Below are 25,735 nucleotides of genomic sequence, written 5' to 3'. Positions count from 1 at the left end.
ATCATTGTAGGGACCAAAATAGCCCAGGGTAATTCATCACTGCCTCCATCATTCCCTTCTTTCTCTTTGAAAATTTCCAAAATAGCTAGGTTTTGGTAAGATCTCTGCATTTTAGTTGGACCTCTGATGTAAAGGATCATATGCATGATACTTTGGTGCAGTGTACTGCGGCTATACTCTGCTTATTTAAACTTTTCATGTTTGTAGTTAGGTTGGTGATAAAGGCCAACGTTCTTCAAGCTACATGTGGAAACTGTAGGTTTACTCACTTAGCTTCATTTTCCAGTTTTCCTGTTCACTTGAAGCAAAATTTAACCATGTGTGTAATCTTATGAGAATTTGGCAGCATGTCAGTTCGGGCATGGAACTCCAGTTCCACTGGCCAGTCTTCTCTCCAGATCTTGTCCCTTTCACTCTAGGGAAAATCCTGGTTTGCGGTATCACTCTGGCAAAGTGGGGTCTCTTAGAGCTGAGAACCAGCTCCACTGAGATTGGGGCGCCCTTATTAATCTCACCAGCATCCCCATTGCTCTCACCCCCCCCACCCCCCACCCCCCAACACCATAAATAGAGGATTCCCCCATGTGAGGCTGCCAGTGACACTGCCCCAGACGCAGGTTGGCACTGTTAAGCTTGATCCAACTGGGTAGTGCCAACTTTAGCCATGTCCCCTCCCCAAGGGGCTTTAGTACCATTTGCACTTATGGAGGCATCCCCATGACAGGTTCACATCTGGGTGAACCTGTTATAAATGTTGGCGAGTTATGAAAATGTAGGGGGAGTGAGGAGATCTGATGAGGGTGGTCTTTAAATAAATTTAAATTTATCCAAATGAATGTAGATCAGATTGTCACCTATTTTGGGCATGAACCTGATTGTGTTGCTGGCGCAATGGGGCTTCACCAGATCTTTAACTGCTGGTGGCGATCCTGTGGATGGCGGGTGCGATCCTGCCCCATGGTTTTGGAAAAATTGAAAAAATTTTAATTTCTACATGCACATTTAGCCTTGTCGTGAGGTTTGTTGGCCAATCCAGAGTTTAACTGCATTAAATTAAGATTAGAAATTTTCTCCTGAAGCTTAAACCTTGTTGAGCTCCTGGTGCTCGTTTTAAAAATGTAAGTACTCTAACGAGAGTACTTTTTAATTAAAGTATCTAAAAAAAAATACATAAATGATAGAATAAAATAGTAAGTAATTTGTTAAATCATAACTGTAGCAGGACAGGTGATGTCAAGGCTGCAGCGTCTGGTTACTGGTGTTATCCTGGGTAAGCATGTCTGCGACTTGAGGAGCTTTGGCTCAGAATAAATACGATAGCAACAAATGATCTTGGGTCAGAAGATGCAGAATCCATATGGGTGTTGGTAAGAAATAACAAGTGGAAGAAGGCACTGGTGAAGGTACTCTATAGGCCCCCTAACATTAGTTCTGCTGTAGGATGGAGAATAAATCAGAAGATAGCAAGGGCATGTGAAGAAAAAAAAATTGTGGGTGTCTTTAATTTTCATGTTGATTAGGAAAATTACATTGGTAGAAGTAGCCATGAGGAAGAATTCCCAGTGTATTTGGGACAGTTGCCTAGAACAATGTGTTGTGGATCCAACCACGGATCAGCTATTTTGGATCTGGTAATGTGTAACGAGCATGTCTAATAAACTGAGTGAAAGATGCCCTAGGAACCAGTGGCCATAACATGGTAGAATTTAGCATTCTGTTTGAGTGTGCGAAACATGGGTCAGAAAAACTGCTGCACTTGAGGGTAATTATAAAGGAAAGGGGCAGAGTTGGCTGGAGTAGACTGGGAAAGGAGTTTAGCAGGAAAGAAAGTTGATCAACAATGGCAGATGTTTACGAAAATAGTTCATGACTCAATAAATATGTCCAGTGAGGAAAAAGATTCACCATAGTTAACTAAGGAGGTTAAGGATAGTATTAAACTGATAGGTGGCAAATATTAGTGGTAAACTAGAGGATTGTGAATACTTTAAGAACCAAAAGGTGACCGAAAAAGTGATGGAGCTGATGAATTAAGGGGAAATGAGCAGGGTATAGAAAAACAGATGGCAAGAGTTTCTTTAAATATATAAAAATGGAGAGAGAGGCTGAAGTGAACATAAGCCCCTTAGAGAATGAGACTGGGGAAATAATAATTTGGAACCAGGAAATGGCAGAAGAGTTAAATAAATACGTGGTGTCAGTCTTCGTAATGGGAAATACTAACCATTCCAAAAATACTAAATCAAAGGACAGAGGTTGGGGGAGGGGGTCGTGCAAATAAATACATTAACTAACATTAAGACCGATGAGGAATTTCTTCTCTTGAGAGTAGAGAATTTGAATTTTTTAACTGCAGAGCGCTGTAGAGGTTAGGTTAAAGTATATTTAAGGCTGGATAGACAGATTTTTTTTATCAGTAAAGGAATCAAGGGTTATAGGAATAAGGCAAGAAAGTGGAGTTGAGGATTATCATAGATCGGTTAACTCATTGAATGGTGGAGTGGACTCGATGGGCTAAATGGCCTACTTGTGCTCCTGCATCTTTATGACCTAGTAATAAGTCTCTTTAAATATTTCAACACAGAGCTTTGTTAATCAGAGCAGAATTAAAATTAACTTTTAACCCGATTCCACGTTTGTTTTGATCTGATTCTTATCAATTTCTGTATGCAATAGTGTAGTGTCATTTTTATCTTTAAGAAAGTAGTGCTCTTATTTTTCCAATTTGGTTAGTTTAAAATTTGCTGTTCTGTTTTCCTGGAGAGAAGAACTGGGGATATGGGCAAATAGCTTTTTTAAAACAGCTGTCATCAATTCACTGTTGCAATTTCAGTCCTGTAAAAGTTTTTCTTGAAGATTTAACATGACATTTGAGTTTTCATAATGTTTGGATTTCAGAAGTTAACAGTGCAATGATAACCATATTTTTGTATTTTTTTGCACCTTGCTATTTGCCTCTCCAAAGGCTGTTAGGTATTAGTTGAATCTTCACTGGTCTCTGAAGCATTGCCCATCCTACCTGCAAAATCTAACATTGCGATCAATACCTCAAAACACCTATCACCATTTAGTAACTTCCATAAAAGCAAGGCCTTGTTCTCTGAAAGGCTGTGTTGATGAAAGCATCCAAGCTTAATTCTTCCAGATGTCTTATCATGGAAAGGTTTTTGACTCTTTCAGGATTTGCGCAACACTCCAGTTCTGGTTACAAGATTGGTTGCATGAGCTCTTCAATGATCTGATGCCACTTGACAATAGAACCTTTGGGCTTTAAGTTTCACTTAAGAATTGGAACCATAGAACCTAGAAAACTACAGCACAGAAACAGTCCTTTTGGCCCTTGGCTGTGCCAAACCATTTTTCTGCCTAGTCCCACTGATCTGCACCTGGACCATATCCCTCCACACCCCTCTCATCCATGTACGTGTCCAAGTTTTTCTTAAATGTTAAAAGTGAGCCTGCATTTTCCACTTCATCTGGCAGCTCATTTCACACTCCCACCACTGTGGAAAAAGCACCCCCCGCCCCCTCAATATTCCCTTTAAACTTTTCTCCCTTCTACCTTAACCCATGTCCTCTAGTTTTTTTCTCCCTTAGCCTCAGTGGAAAAAGCCTGCTTGCATTCACTCTATCTATACCCATCATAATTTGATACACCTCAATCAAATCTCCCCTCATTCTTCTATGCCCCAGGGAGTAAAATCCTAACCTATTCAACCTTTCTCTGTATCTCAGTTTCTCAAGTCCTGATCATTGTAAACCTTCTCTGCACTCATTCAACGTATTAGTATCCTTCCTGTAATTAAGTGACCAAAATTCTAAATTCGGCCTCACCAATGTCTTATACGACCTCATCATAACATAATTCTTATACTCAATACTTTGATTTATAAAGGCCAGTGTTCCAAAAGCACTCTTCTTACAACCCTATCTACTTGTGATGCTACTTTTAGGGAATTATGTGTCTGTACTCCCAGATCCCTCTGTTCTACTACACCCTTCAGTGCCCTACCATTTACCTTGTATGTTCTACCTTGGTTTGTTTTTCCAAAGTGCAATACCTCACACTTGTCGGCATTAAACTCCATCTGCCATTTTTCTAGCTGGTCCAAATCTCTCTGCAAGCTTTGAAAATCTTCCTCACTGTCCACTACTCCTCCAATCTTTGTATCATCAGCAAATTTGCTGATCCAATTTACCACATTATCATCCAGATCATTGATATAGATGACAAACAACAATGGACCCAGCACCGATCCCTGTGACACCCCACCAGGCACAGGCCTCCACTCAGAGAAGCAATCCTCCACTACCACGCGCTGGCTTCTTCCAATTTACTACCTCTCCATGTATCCCTAGCAACTGAACCTTCCTAACTAACCTCCCGTGCGGGACATTGTCAAAGGCCTTACTGAAATCCATGTAGACAACATCCACTGCCGTCCCTTCATCCACTTTCCTAGTAACCTCTTCGAGAAACTCCAATAGATTGCTTAAACATGACCTACCACGCACAAAGCCAAGTTGACTCTCCCTAACAAGTCCCTGTCCACCTAAGTATTTGTAGATCCTATCTCTTGGTACTCCTTCCAATAATTTACCTACTACTGACGTCAACCTTACCAGCATATACTTGAGCCTTTTTTAAACAACGGAACAACGTGAGCAATTGAGATCAGATGAGGTGACAAATGGGGGAAAATTGCCTTCACTTCTTAGACCGCACCATTGTTGGAACCTCTGGTTTCTTGCTTTATACCATCAACAGTCACAAATTCCTTCCTTCTGAAACGTTTTCTAAATTGTAATGTTACTGCAGAAGCTGTAGAATTGCTTGTAAATAAAAGCTGCCATTTCAGATCTGAAAGAGTTACTTGTGCTAGTATAGAAGTTGGTGGCTCACCTTTTTTCAGTTTACACAATGATGTCAATATTTATGTCTTGTTAATTTGAAAATGACACAAATTAGTAGAATAGCAGGGAAATAGCTAATTAAGCCCAATGCTTACAAAGTATTATATTTTGGGTGCGTACATATGTGATGCCAAAATGTCATAATAGGAAAAATAGGTTGACATAGACTTAGAGGATATTTGAAAGAAATAATTTCAAAACAATGAATTGACAAAGCATTTTTTAAAGTAATTGTGGTTAATTGTAGTAAACGCATGCCAATAGAGATTTTTGTAATATCATACAATCCCTACTGTGCAAGAGGAGTCCATTCAGCCCATAGAGTCTGTACTGACTCTCAAAGAGCATTCCACCCAGGCCCTCCCCTCCACCCTATCTCTATAATCTCTCACCTTTACCATAGCTAATCCACCTAACCTAATGTTTTTTGGATAGTATGGTGCAATTTAGCACGGCCAGTCAACTTAATCTGCACAGCTTTGTATTGTGGGAGAAAACTGATGCACCCAGAGGAAACCCATGCAGACATGGAGAGAACATGCAAACCACACAATCACCCCAGGGCTGGAATTGAACCTAAGTCCCTGACACTGAGAGGCAGCAGTGCTAACCACTGTGTCACCATGCTGAATAGAGAAAGTCTAGGTTTGCACAGCAAGTGTGCTTATGACGTGAGTGTACATTGAGTTTATTAAATTGCCTTCACCTTGGCAAATACACAATATATTACAAATGGGCACACTTCATCTGGTGCCAGCAGTTCAGTGGCTCAATCCTTCTCACTTAAAATTGCTTTGCATTTTTTTTTTAACTTGAAATCACCAAATCATGTTTTTAACTTGATTCTTAAGGTGTATGGCACCAATGTTAATGAAAGCTAAGAGTGTTCAATGTGGATAGCTTGTGTTCTTTTCAGCAACAGACCTTTAATTTATACCATTATTAAGCAGAGATGAGAAAATTTGACTTATAGAATTCTAATCCTAGAATTTTAGGAATCAGAAGATTGAAGATAAACTGGCTGGCTCCCTCTACAAACCATTTACTTAGCTCAATTTTAATGCCCCTTCAGTTAAAATACCTGATGATTTTGAACATCTGTTAGGTCACATCTTGACCTTCAAAAAGATTATCGTCTGACAAGACAATTTATTTAGAACTAAGGGGATGGAGCCCCAACTATTTTCCCCTATAGTATAATAAACATGTATGTGGGAAGTGAAATGCAATCAGAGGAGGATGAAGGTGAGTTTATTTCCTTGAAATGTTGGTCTTTATTGGAGAAATAATTCAAAATTTATAGTGGAGCAGGAAACTAGATGCATATTTGCAAACATTTATGACATAAATGATGTAGCAAGGCTGGAGGTTATCCTGGTAGTTGTGGGCAGATTGAATTTTGTACCTTGAGGGTGTCGGTTTAGTAAGATCATTTGGGAAAAGTCACTTCCTAGCAATATGACTTGAAATGCCTCCTGCATTCAGTATACTATGCTGAGTGCTCCAACTGGGTACCACTGCTTCTGAAACGTACTCAATTTATCCACAGCCCTACTTAGAAAGTCCTCTTGGCATGTCCGTTTTCTGTGCAGGATGATTATTTCATTTATTTGTGATTTACTTTTTATGTTGATTGGTTGTGCTTCATGGTGCATAGACAGAGTTTTTGAAGGGATTGGGTATTCTACGGTTCACATTTTTATCATATTTTATATTAATCTTTTATGTTAGCAAGTTTTCATGTGGAAGTTCAATCTGTAATTCTTCAAGTTGCTATTGACATTGGTCTTTTAACCGCATAAAATAAATTGCTGGGATTTTCCTGGGTCACTTCAGTTGACTCGCTATTTCTTGTACCTCGCCATTGTAGTGTTAGACATTAGGAGGAACTAGAGTCACCAGTTTGGATTTCTTCAATTTCTTTACTCTGTCTTTTACCTCTGGATATTTTTTAAATCTGGGGTCGGTTTGTATCTAATTCTCACTCTCTCTTTTAAAACAAAAGATGTAAACTCCTTCCAACAAACCACAAAATGGATTGATGATGTCCGAACAGAGAGGGGAAGTGATGTTATCATAATGTTAGTGGGAAATAAGACAGATCTTGCAGATAAAAGGTAAGACCTTTTTCATTACACAGTGATGTAAATTGTGAAACCTCTGGTGCTGGAAAGCCATCAGTTAAATACCACATATCAAACCCTATTTCAAAGGTTTTCATTTAATTTTCTGTGCATGCTTGTTTGCATATTACCCTGCTGATAATTACCCATAAGTATTTAAACCCAGGCAGCTTTCATCTCAGGTTTGGATGGTGACCAAGTGGAAGATTTCTCTAATTTGTTTGTGGACCCACAGTCAAACATTGAATTCATAATGAATTTGAATCGGTCACCTTGCAGATGTTAATTTCAAATTACCAGACCATTTGTTGTTTATCTTATTAGTTCCTGCATCCTATTTCCATACCCCTTGAAACCCCTTTCAGTAATTCACTTATCAAATTTAATATTGAAAGAAGATTATAGGCCTGTAAATTCCTCATAGTCACTTCCACTCTATCTGCTCCAGAACAGTGGTGGAAACCCTGAATGTAAATACAATTTCCGACTAACCTTCAACAAAGCAGCCATGACAACATGGAGTGGCTCCTGCCCTCTCCCCATAACCCTTAATCCCCTTGCCTAGTTTTTGATAGGCAAGGGGATTAAGGGTTATGGGGAGAGGGCGGGAATGTGGAACTGAGCCACGACAGATCAGCCATGATCTTATTGAATGGTGGGGCAGGATCGAGGGGCTAGATGGCCTACTCCTGCTCCTATTTCTTATGTTCTCACGGGAACCTCCTGGCCACAGTTTCTGCTTCAACCACTAAGCCTGAAAGTGTTTTCAAAGCCTCCTGTAAAATAAATTTCTACTATGCCATTGTTCTAAACAGCCCTCAACTACTGGAAGCAGCCTACTTGCATATTTAAAGCAGAAAATTCTGGAAAATCCCAGCAGGTCTGACAGCATTTGTGGAGATGAAACAGAGTTAACGTTTTGAGTCCAATATGATTCCTCTTTAGAACTGGTGTGAGGTTAAAATATAGTGGGTTTTGTGCTATTGAGAAAGGGAGAAAAGGCAAGTGGAGCAAAATAGATCAGGGATATGTTAAAGAGCAGGGGAAATTAAATGAGAAAGATGTCATGGAATACAAGACAAAGGGAGCAGTAATAGTTTAAAGTTGGACAGTCAAGTTGGAGCTTTTGGTGTGAGTGATTATGCTGGGATATGTAATAATTGTTGATTTACAAAGCCTGATTTTTGTTAACGGGATGGAAGGAGGAGTTATAGTGCATGGGTGCATAAGCAATGTTTAGCAATCAGTCATTTTAAAATTATAAAGCCAAGTATCTAACAAAATAAGAATGGAATTCTAAAAATGACCCCTTAACCTAATAAGCAATCTTACAAAACCTTTTTGAGTAATTTTTTACAAATTTTATTTTGCAGAATTAAGATTTTGATGGAACATTGCACGACTCAAAATTGATAAATTCATGATATAGCAATGTTGCTCATCTGATTAATAATGAAATGGATAAATTAGCTCTCAACATGGAAGCGTGTTTTTAGAGATAATGTAAATATTTTCCTGATGTTGTAGGAATGTGCCCCCCCCTCCCCCCCCACCGATGTTCACTTGTAGCTATGTGAAGCATTCTGCAATTATTTTCTAATTTAGCACTTCGTGAATTGTTTCTTTGACTTCTCCCAGATTCTCCACACACAACTAGATCACTGCTTCCAATCCTGTTTCCAATTAGCCCATTGTACCAAGACAGTTTCAGTCAAAGCACTAAAATAATGTGCATCATTCATCTAAGCTTAATGTCTTTACTCATCCTCCTCCTACTGTTTTGAAAAGTTAACCTTTCATTCTATAGCTGCCTTTAATGTATCACTGCTCATGAGCCCATTTATCTGTCCTAGTAGACTCAATAAAAAGAAAAAGAATTGCTGCTAGTTGCACTTAACTACTACCTTCAAATCTTTGGATTTTATAATGGCCAACTGACAGCTTTTTTTTTAATAGTGAATGAGATGATGACTGGCAGTGTTCAGCACTAAAATTTATTGGAGTAATCTTGAAACTCAACAATTTTCCTTAAAGGCACAATATGATTTAAAATTCACAATTATTGTCAGCAGCTCTAAGCATGTTTCTTTGATGCTGATGAGTTGCCGTTGCTTTGGTGGTCACCAAGCAATGTGAAAATTTATAATGTTATGACCCAAAATTTTCAAGATGCCTTTTGGAAAAACTGCCTTTTAAAATGGTTCTGTACAAATTAAATGCAGCTTTATTGAAACAGTTTCACTGCCTTTTTTCACTGTATACCAACACGTGACATAATAAATCAAATCAAATCTATGGAAGTTGATCATTAAGGCCCAAATGACCATTTTTGTGCCCACGTTTTCTTGTGACGCTGCTTGTAAATATTAGTCACTTTCAGAAATATGAGACTTCTGGCAACCTCGACATTAGAAATGTAAAAAAAGCTGCAACTTTTTATTGCTCTCAACGTAGATCTAAATTACTTCATGGAGGAGAGGGATACATTAATGAATAAATGACTATTCATTAATCGCAAATATTTTCTAATATTGTATTTATAAAATTGATTCACAAATCTAACACTTTAGTCTTCATTAATGTGTTGCGGTCTAAAATTAATGAGGGATATTATCGTCTGAAATATTTTTGGATGATTGCCTATTCATCTTTTTGTGATCTAATTTGTGAATGAGGATCCATAACTCTTAACATCATGCATCTGCCATTTGTCAATTCTAGTAATTTTAAGCCCGATCTTTAGTTCCTTATTGTGGCATCTGAACAAATCACTTTCATGTGAGGATTTCTTGTTTTGGTCAGAAGTTGCTACTCTATATTATTTGCATAAAATTGTAACATTTACAAGTACTTATAGCAAAACAAGTACTTTTCTGTGATATTCACATCAATATTTTTATTTGTCTTTCCAACTTACATCCCCTAGTTTGAAATCCATTACAAATTGTTTTATCTGCTTTCAGGCAAGTTGCTATTGAGGAAGGAGAAAGAAAAGCCAAAGAACTGAATGTAATGTTTATTGAAACTAGTGCTAAAGCTGGCTACAATGTAAAACAGGTGAGTGAGTAATAAGAGTATGCTGTAGGATTTGCTTGTTTCTGTGGCTACAGTGGAAAACCCTATTTTTATATTGGTTATATGTTTGTGATAGCATTGTGTTTCGGTCAGATGTTCTGAAGTGCCAGTTCATGAAGCCAGAAACAACACACATTGTGAGCAAATGCAAATAGTTAATTATAGCCTCCAGGAACACCAGTTTTTCATTCATCAAAAACCCGACTTGCAACAAATTTAACAAGTCAGGTTTTTCCTTTCTGCAGATGATTAGCACTTTGAGGCTCGATATGGCAAAGCACCATATTGATTTTAGTGTAAGACTGATATTTGCCGTACGAACATCAGCTCATATTACTTATAACATTTACTCAAACCATTTTGAGGTCCCACTCAGTTTTATGCAACAAATAAAGACACAAGCTGTTTGATTTGTTTCTTGGCTAGGTCTCTGAATAGTATGTCCTTTGAAAATTTAATGTATAAACAGTGAACATCCAGAGGTGTGGTAGTTATTGTTGGTGCGGCCTCAATGGGCCGAAGGGCTTTTCTGTGCCATGCAACTCTATGACAACGAGATGGAGTTCTTTTCTTTTGCTACACTGTAGAACTTTTTGAATTTATATTGACAAAATGCCCCAGGCACAAAGCAAAAACTGTGATGTTGAAATGTATGTGTGCAAAGAAATGCTACAATGTCGAGCAGGGAGAGCTTGATATATTCATGGTGTGCCATTTGTGGAAGTCCTGTTTTGTCACTATCTTATACCAAATGATTGCGTGATTCCAATGTGAAGAAATAAAAATATTGTGCGTGTTCAATTGGGATTTAAGTCCAAAAATAGCAGTTCAGCTGTTGATACCACTACACCCTTTTTGAAAACCTAGAATTTCAGGGTGCTGCATAATTCATTGAGATTGCTGTTAAGTCGATTTTGTTTGGAACTCAAATTATCCTCCAGCATTTTGGCCCCAAACACTACTAACCTGCTTCAGTTTGGCTGCTTTTGTAATCTTTACAGAATTTCATTTTTGGGTATTTGGTTTAATGTTTGACAGTCATTCCTTTTCACAGAAATCTCAAAATTGTCACTGTGCAGAAGACACCATTTGTTCATTGTGTCTGCAGCATATTCAATAAATTACAATTTCTTTGTTTTTAAGGTGGAACAACCAAATTTCTGGGCAACTTAATGTATATTGCACTTGATGCTTCTACTCTTATTAAGCTTAAACTTTATGGTTCTGATAAACAAGCATGCAACTGACAGAAATTCAGCTTTTTGATCTTTTTTCTTGCTTTGTTGGACTAATGTATTCAACCCTTACTTGCGAGATTTATTTATGAAATATACATTTTCTTTTAAATTATTTTTCTTGCATAGTTACCGTATTTGCCATTTCATTGAAACTTAGTTTGCAAGATATTTGTTGCTTCTTACCGGGGCTAGTGTATTTTAAAAAATAATTTTTACTCAGGAATTCTTGGTATTTGGTTACTTGCATTGAAACTTGCTGTCAAATCAAGAGAAAGGTACTAATTCTCTGTGCTGCAGAAGTTTTTAGGATGAGTCTTATGCTATGTAGTAGTCCTATTTTAAGTTTTTTGTTGAAACATGAAGTGGTGCCCATTATTTCCAATTATCTTAAAAATTCCAGTATAAAAGTAATTGGAAGCCAGAAGCTGAATTAGGGGTTTGTTTTGATTACTGCTATATTTTCACCGGGTTTGATAATCCTTGCCTCTTCCTTAACAGAACTGAAATAAGGATATTTTGGAGTGGTTTAGTGTAGCGGGAAGAAAATTTACTGCATGTGCGAATGTTGAAGACCGTAGCCCAGATCATAAGTAAAGTTTGTTTATTAGTCACAAGTAAGGCTTACGTTAACACTGCAATGAAGTTGCTGTAAAATTCCCCTAGTCGCCATGCTTTGGCGTCTGTTCAGGTCAATGCACCTAACCAGCACAACTTTCAGACTGTGGGAGGAAGCCCACGTGGATGCAGGGAGAACATGCAAACGCCACAGTGACCCAAGTTGAGAACCGAACCTTTGAGTCCCTGGTGCTATGAGGCGGCAGTGCTAACTCACTGTGCCACCTACTGCCCATGTGATCCCAGTAGTAACAAACACTGTGTAATCTTTGCAGCTATCGAGGGTCACAATGGCACCACAACTTCTGGGGACACACTAGCACTTAAATTTAGAAATTGTGGTGTGACACTGATGTTCTGTGGAGATCTATCAGTAAAGCTTTAACTGATTGCCGTGTACTTGCACTTGTTTTGTACTGATATATTTAAGCTTCTCCAGGAGGTGTAGAGCGCAGCTTTCTAATTCAGTAGAATTGTTAAAACACTTCCATACCCCTGTCCCCCACTTTTTAATGCAGGAAATCATGTATATTTCTGGTTTGCTGCTGACAGCAAGATCTCGGGGCCCATATTCCTCAGTGTTTTTAATTGCAATTGTGTGCTATTTTTCACAGCTTTCGAAGTTTAAATTTGGCCTTGTGGTACAAATCATTTGGCAAGTTGAATGTTCCACAATTTTTCTGCCACAGAGACTGTGATTTATAACTTTATAAGGATGTTGAGATTCATGTCCTGGTGCAAAAGGACAGTCGGCCAGAAGCTGATATTTATCATTTATAGAATTGTAGATTCTGTTTACCTGTTCTATCCTTGAAGGTGGAACATAACCACCTGACTGTCATCTTCTGTGTTTTCTGAAGGAACCTATGCAGCCAATTCTCAAATATTCTTTCCTAATTGTGTCACAACCCCTGCTGATAACTGCAACGATGTCCCACCTTTAGAAACACCAGTTCATGATGGTGTCTAGTTTTGTCGACAGGAACAGTAAGGGGCCACGTGATATCTAGTGAGCATAGTAACCAGCCCAGTCGTAGTATAACTCTTATTAAAGACTATTGATTACAGTGAAGAGGAGACACAAAAACACGAACAGGACTATAATAATCTAAGATTGTTACGTGCAAGCCTACTAACACAACCATGAATATTTACCCTTCTGATCCAAAATACATTTACAAAATACATTTTTAGGTCTTCCCTCCACCCCAGCAACATATCCAATAGATCTATAAGTAAAGGCCAGCTTATAGGTACCACACTGAATACAATTGAACAGTTATTCTGGCAAATATCTTTTCTTGGTTCAGCAAAGATAGAAGTCTGCACTCCTCTGGTAACTGGACTTTGCGCCTCAGGATGCTGGATGGACAGTGCTCCCTGCTTCCACAAAAAGGTTGCCCAATTGTATCATTGTCTCCCTTTAAAGATTCTCTTTGTATATTTCACTAACTGTCCCCTTGGTTTCTGTTCGTTCTAACATCAACATATGTATGTCATCCCTGAATGGTAGTCATAATGTGGAGATGCTGGCATTGTATTGGGTGGACAAGAATGAGGGCTGTAAGGTTCATGAGCAAACTGCCCACGGCACAGTCGTGCAGACACAGGACAAAGGGGAAGAAATAAAGAGGAATGTAGTGGTAATTGGGGATAGTGTAATTAGGGGTATAGACACTGTCTTTTGTCACAATGATAAAGAATACAGAAGGGTGTGTTGTCTGTCTGGTGCTCGGGCCCAGGATGTCTCATCTGGGCTGCAGAGGAACCTGGAGTGGGAGGGTGAGAATCTGGTCATTGTGGTACATGTGGATGCCAACGACATAGGCAAAATGGGAACTAAGGGTCTGCAGAAGGAGTATGCAAAGCTGGGAATCAAATTAAAAAGCAGAACTGACAAGGTAGTTATCTCTGGATTTCTACCTGAACCACGTGCAGATGGGCGTAGGGTAAATAGGATTAGAGAAGTGAATGGGTGGCTCAGGGATTGGTGTGGGAGGAATGGGTTTGAATTTATGGGGCATTGGCACCAGTATTGGGGCAGGTGGGACCTGTTCAGATGGGATGGTCTTCGTCTGAACTGTGCTGGGACCAGAGTCCTGGCGAATCGTATAACTAGGACTGTAGATAGGGCTTTAAACTAATTAGGAGGGGGGGGGAGGGTGCAGGGGTGTGAGAAATTACAATATCTAAAGTAAAAGAGAGGGTACGGGCGCAGGAAAATGTTGAGGATGTCCCAATAATAAAGGGAGTAGGGGGCATAAGAAAGGTTGGTAGCGTTCCTTCAAATAGGGTACAGGTAAAGGCTGGGATAAAGACACTTTACCTGAATGCACAAAGCATTCGGAACAAAGTGAATGAGCTGGTGGCGCAGATCAGCACAAATGGATATGACCTGGTGGCCATTACGGAAACGTGGTTGCAGGGTGACAGGGACTGGGAGCTGAATGTCTGGGGGTATCAAGTGTTTAGGAAGGATAGACGGGAGGAAAAAGGGGGTGGGGTAGCTCTGCTGATTGAGGATAATATCAGGGCGGTAGTAAGGGAAGATATAGGCTCCAAAGAGCAGAACGTGGAATCGTTGTGGGTGGAGATAAGGAACAGTAAGGGGAGGAAGACGCTGGTGGGTGTGGTCTATAGGCCCCCAAATAATAACTTAGAGGTGGGGCAGGCTATAAACAAGCAAAGAAATGGAGCGGCAATAATTATGGGGGATTTCAATCTGCATATTGATTGGTTGACCCAAGTCGGACGCGGTGGGCTTGAGGAAGAGTTCTTGGAATGCTGTCGGGATAGTTTCCTTGAACAGTTTGTGATGGAACCAACGAGGGAGCGAGCTATCTTAGATCTGGTGTTGTGTAACGAGGCAGGAAGAACTAGGGATCTTGTTGTGAGGGATCCTCTTGGGACGAGCGATTATTGTATGGTTGAGTTTTTGATGCAGATGGAGGATGAGAAAGTAGGGTCCCGAACCTGTGTCCTCTGTTTGAACAGCGGGGAGTATGATAGGATGAGAGAGGAATTGGCAAATGTAGATTGGGGACGCAGATTGGTTGGTAGGACTGCTGAGGAACAGTGGAGGATCTTTAAGGAGATCTTTTTCAGTGCTCAGCAGAAATATATTCCGAAGGTAAAGAAGGAATGTAGGAGAAGGGATAACCAGCCGTGGTTATCGAAGGAAATAAAGGGGAGTACTAAATTAAGAGCTGATGCGTTCAGAATGGCTAAAAGTAGTGGGTGAGTAGAAGATTGGGAGAGGTTTAAAAATCAAAAAAGAATGACTAAGAAGTTGATAAAGGAAGGATAGACTATGAAGCTAAACTAGCACTAAATATAAAAAAGGACAGTAAGAGTTTTTACAAATATATAAAGAAGAGGAGGCTGGCTAGGGTGAATGTTGGACCCTTAGAGGATGAGGGGGGGAGGATTTAGTGGTGGGAGATGAGGAAATGGCGGAGGCCTTAAATAAGTTTTTTGCCTCGGTCTTCACGGAGGAGGATGCGAATAGTTCGCCGGATATTAAAGATAGAAGGATGGTAGGAGTTGAGGGCCTGAATGCGATTACTCACACAAGAGAGGTAGTGCTTGATAGACTAACGGGACTGATGGTGGACAAGTCCCCAGGACCAGATGGAATGCATCCCAGGGCTCTGAAGGAAATGGCAGAGGTGATTGTGGATGCCTTAGTGATTATTTACCAAACTTCGCTGGATTCCGGGGAAGTGCCGGAAGATTGGAAAATGGCTAATGTTACGCTGCTGTTTAAAAAAGGTAGCAGGCAAAAGGCAGGGAATTATAGGCCGGTTAGTTTAACGTCTGTAGTTGGAAAAATGCTTGAATCCGTCATCGAAGAAGAAATAGCGAGGCACCTAGAAAAAAATGGTTTGATAGAGCAGACGCAGCATGGATTCGTTAAGGGGAAGTCGTGTTTGATGAATTTATTGGATTTCTATGAAGATGTGACTAGTGCGGTAGACAGAGGGGAACCAGCGGATGTGGTGTTTCTCGATTTTCAAACGGCGTTTGATAAGGTGCCGCACAAAAGGTTGCTTCAGAAGGTTAGGGCACGTGGAGTTGGGGGTAAGGTGTTAGCGTGGATAGAGGATTGGTTGTCTAATAGGAGGCAGAGATTTGATATCAATGGATGCTATTCTGGTTGGTGGTTGGTGACTAGTGGAGTGCCGCAGGGATCGGTGCTGGGGCCTCAGCTATTTACCATTTATATAGATGATCTGGAGGAGGGGGCTGAGTGTAGGGTGTTGAAATTTGCTGATGACACAAAGATGAGTGGAAAAGCAAATTGTGCGGAGGGTGTGGAAAGTCTGCAGAGGGATCTGGATAGGCTGAGCAAGTGGGTGAGGACCTGGCAGATGGGGTATAATGTTAGCAAGTGTGAGGTTATCCACTTTGGCAGGAATAATAGTAGGAGGGATTACTATTTAAAGGGCGAAAAGCTGCAGCATGCTACGGTGCAGAGGGACCTGGGGGTCCTTGTGCATGAGTTGCAAAAACCCAGTCTGCAGGTGCAGCAGGTGATCAAGAAGGCGAATGGAATGCTGGCCTTTATAGCAAGGGGGATTGAATATAAAAGCAGGGAGGTCTTGCTGCAACTGTACAGGGCACTGGTGAGGCCGCAACTGGAGTACTGTGTGCAGTTTTGGTCGCCGCACTTGCGCAAGGATATTTTGGCCTTGGAGGGAGTGCAGAGGAGGTTCACTAGGCTGATACTGGAGATGAGGGGGTTGGACTATGAAGAGAGACTAAATAGACTGGGTCTGTACTCGCTGGAGTTTAGAAGGATGAGGGGGGATCTTATAGAGACGTATAAGATAATGAAAGGGATGGATAGGGTAGAGGTAGAGAGATTCTTCCCGCTCAGAAAGGACAGCAGGGCTAGAGGGCACAGCCTCAAGATAAGGGGGAGGGGGGGGGGGCAGTTTAGAACGGAGTTGAGGAGGAACTTCTTCACTCAAAGGGTGGTGAATCTCTGGAATTCTCTGCCCGTTGAAGTGGTGGAGGCTACCTCGCTAAATATATTTGAGACACGGGTAGATAGGTTTTTGACAGACAAGGGTATTAAGGGTTATGGGGAGAAAGTGGGAAAGTGGAACTGATCCACTTCAGATCAGCCATGATCTTATTGAATGGTGGGGCAGGCTCGAAGGGCTAGATGGCCTACTCCTGCTCCTATTTCTTATGTTCTTATGTAAACACAGTAAGAAGTCTCACAACACCAGGTTAAAGTCCAACAGGTTTATTTGTAGCAAATGCCACTAGCTTTCGGAAGTGGCTGTTTCTTTGTCAGGTGGGTGGAAGTTCCAATACCCCAATAAATTACAAAGTATGAAGCCCAGTCCATCACTCAAACCAGCTTCCCATCATTGACGCTGTCTACACTTCCTGTTACCTCGGCAATCCAGCCAGCATAATCAAGAACCCCAGGCATGACTCCCGCTGGGGAAAAAGATACAAAAGTCTGGGGACACCTACTATCCAACTTGAGAACAGTTTCTTCTCTGCTGCCGTCAGACTGTTGAATGTAACTACTTCACATTAACTTGATTTTTCTCTACACCCTGGCTATGACTAACACTACATTCTGCACTCTCGTTATCTATGAACAGTATGCTTGTTTTTATAGTGCACAAGAAACAATACTTATCACTGTATGCTAATGTGACAAATCAAATTTTATAGCCTGTCTTGACTTTTGAACACAATTCTATTATCTGCCTCAACAGGAAATTTTGTTGTGTCTAGTGGTGTCCGAGCTTTAGCAAGAGTTGAGGCTATTTGACATATGATTTCAATTTTGCATTAAACACGCTTTTTTCATTTTAAAGTTTGAGTTGCTTGATTTAAGTTTCTTGCATTTAAGGAGTGGTTTTTCTTATTTGAGCTGTCAGTCTGTAATCTGCTATATTTGGCACTTGGTTAGAGTCGTGAAACTGTACTTCAGTTGACATGATGTGCATATCTTATCAACAACTCCATACTTCCACACATTTAAGCAAATTATCATTTTATGTATAAAGTGTCGGTCTTCTACATGGAACAAAACCACATTCATCATTCCATGTAATTAGTTTTGATAGGAAAAAGAATTTACTAAACCCATTACTAACCAAAGAGTGAATTTGAATTGGGCTTTAATGCGTCTCTTTGTGCTCTCATTAGTCAAGAGCCAGCAGACTAAAAAGAATGCTATTTTGCTGTCATCAATATGCGGAAGCTTTTCCTTTATGTTCAACTATTTGGCATAGCAGCGATTCTACTAAAATTTTAATTAGCCAATGGGTGAAGGCAGAAGCTTTGTGGCTGTGCTCAAGTTAACAACATTTTTGGCTGTTAGAGTTCCCGCCTTCAGTTTTACTTTGTTTTGGTAGTGCATATGCTGAATCCTGGAAATGTTTGGTAGCAATGTTTCTTCAGGTTAAGAGTTCAATACCTCAATGAATGAACTATGTTTCAGTATTGATTCCATCTTCTGATGCACACGTTGAAATAGCCTGCTAGTTGTGGGTGGTTTCCTTAACCAGAGTAGCGAATAATTAGTTGATAAATGTTCCTGTGTATGGTCATTTGAGGTCAGCGAGACTTCACTGTAGTCTTTTTGTTTTTAAGTAAAATGTATATCTTTCCATTCTTCATTTATTTGTTTTCCCTTGAACAGGAAAATTCAAGGTTTCCCTGTTGAGTTAGTTTGGTGATTTTTGCCGATCTTGTATAATCTCGTTGAAGTAAGGTTGAAAGGTAAAGTCTTTTGACAGTCAAGTGGAGAATAGGAGTAGTCTCTGCAACTGTGGCTTGAAGCCTGGAATTGCTTATCTTATGGTTCTGTTCAGCTTCTGGAGGAGAAGATTGTCAGTTAGATGGTCAAGAAATATTTTGTAATTCGTCTAAGGATCTGAAAGAACCTAAATTCATCCGAGTGCAAGTTTTTATTAGAATTAGAAAAGTAGTTTCACAAGGCAGCCAGCCACCTTTTACACAAGTTCTTGCGATATCAAAAATGCTATTTTGTGATGAACTTGTTCTGCTGGTCAGGATCATCAGGTCTGCAGGCCTGCTTGCCTCACTGAACCATGGCAATGTCTCGACCAATCATCTGAGCTGGCTTGCCAATCAGTCAGCACCCTTTTCTTGTGCAATATAAATTATTGTTCGGTTTGAAATTTAACATTCTTATTTCAGTCCTGATGAGTGCAAGGCAAAAAGCTTTGACAGCCTGTCTCTTCTCAGCAGTCCTAAAAATATTTTTCTCATATATCAACATTGGTTCCTTGGCTGTCCACCTTAAATTGGTTTTCACTGGTTCTTACTCTGACTGCAAATGGAAATAGTTTGTCCCTAATTTTTCTTCATGTTTTCTACAGCTAAATGAGTAACAAAATAAAAAGCCAATTCTTATACAATCTCTCTTTCCTCAGCTTTTCCGGCGTGTAGCTGCTGCCTTGCCTGGAATGGAAAGCACACAGGATAAGAGCAGAGAAGACAGTATCCTTTCCTTGGATTGTACAAGTAAAATTCTCCTTGGTTTTCTTGCTGAATTTGATTAATTAGTTTAGGAGAACTGTAATTTCTTGTTGAAAAAGCAAGGTCTTTTTGGCAGAGTGCTTGCCTTGTTCTGCATTTATAATTTTGAATCTTGCAGTGTAAGATGTGTTTTTAAGTTCCTTATGTTCTCCAGATAATGCTATTATTTCCACACAAGGAAAATGGAATTTATGTCATATTCTTTCAGCATGAATGAATTCTTTAGCTGGATGTTAGCAATGAGGATTTTTTTCTTTCAGCTGAAACCAAGTAATTAGGCTGCAGGGAATTGAAAGCAGGCAGAATATTGAGCATAAGACCTTCTGTGCACTCTTTGCACAAGAATTAACTCTACACACTAAAATTTGCAATTTATAAATCTGAGAATTTTTCAGGCTATCCTGATCAGATCATTTGTTCTGTATATCATTCAAGCTCATGAATGGGCCCTAAGCCATCACTTTCAACCCCGAAAAGTGTCCACTCTACCTTGGGTTACTCTGTAAGGGCATAATGTTTCAAAAAGATTTGAGCCATGGATGAAGCTAGCTGTTTCACACTCCTACTGTGCAGTAGCAACTCAAGTGTTATTTGCCAGTAACTGAATGCTGTCATCAAGTTAATAAGGCATTCTGCCTGTTGCATAAATGGGTAATGTGGTATATGAATTTCAGTGCCAGTGATGCTGGTGTTTAGGGCATATATTCCAAAGACCAGAAGATCATGCCAAACAACTTGCCCCAGCCACTGTTCGCAATGGGCAAGGTATAGACCATACTTAACCAGCCTGTGCATGCAAAACTCGAAATACATTGTCCAACATTAGATGTGATTCCACATTTGTTAAATAATCTTGTGTGCTAAAAATTACACTGACTTAGGATTCAGTTGTGTTCACAATGTGGCGCATTTACATGTACTGGAAGCTACATATATTAAGAACATAAGAACATAAGAAATAGGAGCAGGAGTAGGCCATCTAGCCCTTCGAGCCTGCCCCGCCATTCAATAAGATCATGGCTGATCTGTCGTGGCTCAGTTCCACTTTCCCGCCCTCTCCCCATAACCCTTAATCCCCTCTCTTATCAAGAACCCATCAACCCGCTTCTTAAAAATATTTAGCGAGGCAGCCTCCACCACTTCAACGGGCAGAGAATTCCAGAGATTCACCACCCTTTGAGTGAAGAAGTTCCTCCTCAACTCTGTTCTAAACCGCCTCCCCTTTATCTTGAGGCTGTGCCCCCTAGTCCTACTCCTGTTCTTTACATACAGAAATATACACACGTTGCACCTGTTTTAGTTGAAGAAAGAAATTTGCCAGTTTATTCCTCGGCAGTTTTTTGACCGAACAGGATCTAGCTGCCTGGTTTGAATTTCAAAAAATAAAGTTTATTTATTAGTCTCATATAGGCTTACATTAACATTGCAATGAAGTTATTGTGAAAATCCCTTGGTCACCATACTTCGGCCACAATGCTCAGGAGTTAATTCTCAGTCACTGTTACTACTGCATTCTGCATGGCAATTCCTGTACCAATCAAGAGTCTGCGTGCCAATCAATCAGCTCCAACTTCTCATACGGTATAAATTGTTGTTTTCACCGTATACTGATATTCCTGCTAAATACCCTGAAGAGAGCAAGGAGGTCAGAAGCTTCACCATTTCCTTTTTTTTTAAATCAATACTCATAAATTAAAGATAATTGGATATTTTTCAAAGTGAAAGATATTTAACCATACTCAAAAGTTCTTAGAAAGCTGCAAAGCAGAACAAAAATATTTAGGTTATAATCACAAGGGAGCAATGGATTGCCAATGAATGATACTTCACAAGTGCCAGGAAATAAATAGATGCAAAAGTGGAGTGAATGGAGGGCAGAGGAGTAATAGGAAATGGAAGTTGAACAGTGGGATTTGATGTTGGCAACAGCCTTGTGTCTCCAGCGCTAATACAGGAGTTTGGTTGTGAGGTTTGAATTTTCTTCGAATGAAACCATGTCACTTCAAAGTTGGGTATTTACAAAAATTAATCACATGCTTTGCAAAGATATTTTAGGCACAGTGGGGGCAGTGTTCAAACAGGTTGTAATTTGGGTTTCTCATTTTATACTCATTGTAAAGGCTTTGTTTAAAGACGATAAGCATTAAGTTTGGAAATAGTTCATGCATGACAAGTTTCCTTAACACAGTTAACTTTCAGTGATCGATATAAAACTGGAAAAAACCCAAGAGCAACCAGTCAGTGAGGGAGGGTGCTCTTGCTAATATCGGCTCTATAGGCCACTGCTTATTTGTCATTACCATCCACCACAGTGTGAATATTGGCTAGTAATCTTACCCTGTTGGTAAAGTATTGCAATTCATCATTGCTGGCTGTCTTGTAATTGATCTATTAGCTTCACTAGCACAAACGTGGAGAAAATGTCAGTGTCTTCATTGGAAATAAATACAAAAAAATGTAATTGCCAAAACTCAACTTGCATCAGTTTACTTTTAATCAGAAGACACATTTTGTTCTTTGCGTTGTATAATATTGCACTTTTAATGATGGAATTCTGTAACTGTTTAGTGTAAAGGACAGTTATGCAGATAACATCTGAATGCTAAGTGGCTTTATGACAGTGACTACATTATCTGAACAATGAGACACCAGTGAATTAGACCTTTTTAATTGTTTTAAAATGATAGGTTTCTCATTGTGATCTGTTGATAAAAAACTAAATTTCTCAAGGGTGCAAAGAGAACTTAAAAAAAATCAATTTACACCAAACATCACTAGCAACTTTCCAAAAACCTGTTAATTTTAACAGCAGTTCCAGTATGCGATGTAACACCGAAATCATCATGTGCATGATTCATCTATAATGCAATTTTTTAAAAAAAGGTTACTTTTTAGCACTTTCTGATTCCAACATCTTTTATAAAGTTCTGTCAAATTGTTTGGTTGTGTACTAGGATGGTGATGGCCACTCGGATGTGCATTTTCAAATAATTATGCACTATTTTCAGCTAAAGGAATTTGCATTGGAATGAGCAGACAATGATCAAAAACAAATCTTTGTGTTATGGAGGGTGGAAAGTTCTCTTTGCTCACTTGCACACGTTTAAAAGAAATGTCATCTAGCATACAGAGATCTTCAATTGTGCATCTGAAGGAAGGAAAACTTTCACATGCAGGACTTGTAAAATTATGCATCTTTTATGCCTTTTTGTTCTAGGGCTTCCATATTGGTTAGGCGTTTGTAATTCTGTGTAGTTTGACTAACCTACCCGGAATAATATGATTTTGCGTTTTTATTTAACTCAGTTGTTCATCTGCCCACTTAATTTATTTCTGTACTCCAGTTTTTAAGTCTTTTAGATAAATGTGACCAATCTGATTCGCTTTTTTTGTCATGTTAGGTTTCACTCCATAGAACACAATAGGTTTATTTTACTTGTTCATTTTTGATCTTTAATATCTTAACTATGTTTAGACTAACTGGTTGTAGGGTGGAGGAACTGTTTCCAGTTAATGCTGTTAACCACTTATTCTGTATTTCCTATTGGAGAAAGTAAAAACATATGGAACTGTGTCATGCCCTCCAGTTAGGATTTTTGCATCCTTTAAGTGCCTACACCCTATGCGTTGTTCAAGTAAGGCTGCAGGTATGGTTGGTCTCACTGTTGCTAAGAATCATAATTCTGCCTTACTTTTGGTGTGGCATACACAGGCATAGAGATGTCTCACGAAGACCAGGACTTGACCCTGTCAAACTTTAAAGATTTTGCCTGGAAATAGCTACTTCCCAGCCCTGCATGCCAGAGCTGTAATGTACTGCCGTTTTTTGCTTATCCATTGTTGGGTTACTAATTTTTTTCATAATTTTGCTACCGAAAATATTGTAAGATGGTGTGGCTTGGGTTCTTTTCTCTTTTTTTTGCCATCTCTATTTTTTAATGTAAAAACATTTTTCTTGGGAGTACAAGAAAATAACACTAAATGGATTATCCATACAATCTTTTTCACCAAAATATCTAAACTATTATTCAAGCTCAACTGGGGAAGTTCTTTGACCAAACAAGAGCATGCTGATTTTTATCAGAACTTCTTTATACACTGACAAAATTAACAAGCTTGTGAACACTGTTTCGAGAGCAGCATTTTTCTCAAGTATGATTTGAAAGTTATTTCACAAGCTGAGCTCTCAAGGCTTCTGTGGTGCAGTAGTGTGCAGTTTCAGTAGTACTGGTTTTTGAACAGAATATGGCTTACTTGGCTTGACTGTTGTACCCATGCAACTGTATATTCATTACTACTTTTGCGTATGTCTTGTTACTATGATAACCCTTGAAGTTACGAAAAAAATGGAAAAAATTTTGTCCTGGAATATCACTAGTACCTCAGCTCTGTTTGATAATGTAAAATAAAAACCCAAAGCCTGAACAAAATAAACACCTGCCTATTCGAAGTACCTGACTAGTGTGTCCTCTTTTTGCCTCCAGTTTCTTATGGACTAAACTGTGAACTTGTAAAAATGGTCTCATTTTACTGTGTAATTATTATTTTTGACATTTGTGCTCATTTGTGGCCTTGTACATCACCATGAAGGCAGTGGAAATTGAAGAGGAGGATTGATCAGAAAAGAGATTTACATTTAAAATGAATCCTAGAACAACAGTTAGATATTTGCAATCTGCTGGGGTTACTGCTGCATGTTCATGAAGCTCATTTAGAAGTCCCCTTCCTTGTCGATCACTTGTTAACAAGAATGATTGCCCGCCAAAGAGAGTGTGTTGCTGGTCGCAGGTTCTGTGGGCCTTTGCATGGTTCATGAACCTGATTTTAGAAGCTACATCTCCAACTGTCCACTTGGCAGGTGTTTCTGGGAGGCAGGTTCACCTATTTTAGGCATACTTTGCTTGTTTCTAAAATTAACTTAATCCTCTGACTATCACTAATCTTTGCAGCATTGTGCATATTTTCTTTCAATTTGGTACCATCTTGAACTGTTTTGTTACCCATGGATAATGCATTCTTTTTGTTAATGTCTTTCCTATTGGAATGAGTTACGAAATATCTTAAATGTCTGGCACTGTTTCTTTTGCCTTATTTTCTCAGTCCACTTCAGCCATATCCTTGTAATTCTCCTTATTAAAGTTTAAGACCCTCTTTTCAGACCAAAATCTATCTCTATCATACATGATCACTTTTACTTTGGGGATCATTTACTAGTTTAGACTTGACTAATGACTGTTGATTTTCTGATGCAACAGTTATACTTGGTAATAAATAATCTGATTATTAAAATTTCCTACTTTGACACCATTCTGTTCTTTTCAGCATTTAAATTCTGATCATTTAGTTTATGTGCATTTAAGGCTAATCAAAAACTTGTATAAAGCAGAAGATAACGGCAAATCCTTGAACAGAAATAATTCAAATTAAATGTCATAGTACCAAATATTTTGGCTCCTTTTGGAATTTTATCTGTAGTTGGTTGTCTCTCCTGAGGAGAAGGGATGAGACAAGGAAACAGACAAATGTCAGTTTGCAGTCATGGATGTAGATTGGGATGCAGTATGCAACATTCTTGATTAAAAATTGATGAAGCAGCGACGTCCTTGTAACTTATAGAACCACAATGAAAATGAGAAATTGGCAACGTGAGACTAATTATTACATTAATCATGCATGTCCATGACTTAAAGTTTTCAGTTCCACAAACTACTTTCTTAAATTTACTGAGACTTTGCAAAGTTAATGTGGTACAATGATACAAGAAAATTGTAACAACTGTTGAGGCGTCTCCCTGCTGTGCATCATGAGGAACCTATTTGCCCATGTTCCCCTTGTCAGACTGAAGATCTTGACTGACACATCTATCCTGAATCCGTGTGGTTTCAGAACTGGAATATCCACAATCGATATCATAGCCCAACTCGTACAAGAACAGAGGAGACAGCTATAGCCTTCGTTGATCCCACCAAAGCATTCTGATGAGCAGAGGTGATCTATTTAAGTGCTGCTCATGGAGTCTACTTTGTGAAGATCTCCACTTTCCCTGACAACATGGTAAGGTCTGCTTTGATGGGAACGTTGGAACCCTCTATGGTCAAACAGTGTTGCAGACAGTTTGTTGTGTTCCTGTTTCTGCTGCTGTCCTGAGAACTAAGACAGAGCACCTTTTTTTGTCCCCAGAGTTACTCTGTTTATCCTGCTGCATAAGCAGTCCAAACTGAGGAGCACCATCAG

At 39.4% G+C, this 25,735-nt stretch overlaps 1 protein-coding gene across 3 annotated transcripts in view; it reads left to right on the top strand.

The window, feature by feature from the left end:
• Positions 1 to 23,954, top strand: part of rab6a (RAB6A, member RAS oncogene family) — a 95,182-nt gene extending 71,228 nt beyond the window's left edge. For all 3 annotated transcript variants that reach the window (XM_080197543.1, XM_080197541.1, XM_080197544.1), the window contains 4 exons: positions 6,920 to 7,031; positions 10,001 to 10,094; positions 19,396 to 19,462; positions 21,701 to 23,954. In XM_080197543.1, the coding sequence (XP_080053669.1) occupies positions 6,920 to 7,031; positions 10,001 to 10,094; positions 19,396 to 19,462; positions 21,701 to 21,765 (338 nt within the window). In that variant the 3' untranslated portion in view covers positions 21,766 to 23,954. The remainder of the gene's footprint in view (positions 1 to 6,919; positions 7,032 to 10,000; positions 10,095 to 19,395; positions 19,463 to 21,700) is intronic.
• The last annotated feature ends 1,781 nt before the right edge of the window (positions 23,955 to 25,735 follow it).

The sequence above is a fragment of the Carcharhinus amblyrhynchos genome, chromosome 10 (genome assembly GCF_965287045.1).
Source record: "Carcharhinus amblyrhynchos chromosome 10, sCarAmb.v2.hapA, whole genome shotgun sequence".
In the NCBI taxonomy this organism is placed as follows: domain Eukaryota; kingdom Metazoa; phylum Chordata; class Chondrichthyes; order Carcharhiniformes; family Carcharhinidae; genus Carcharhinus; species Carcharhinus amblyrhynchos.
The sequence above is the reverse complement of the archived record's forward strand: the minus strand, read 5'-3'. Positions and strand labels throughout refer to the sequence as shown.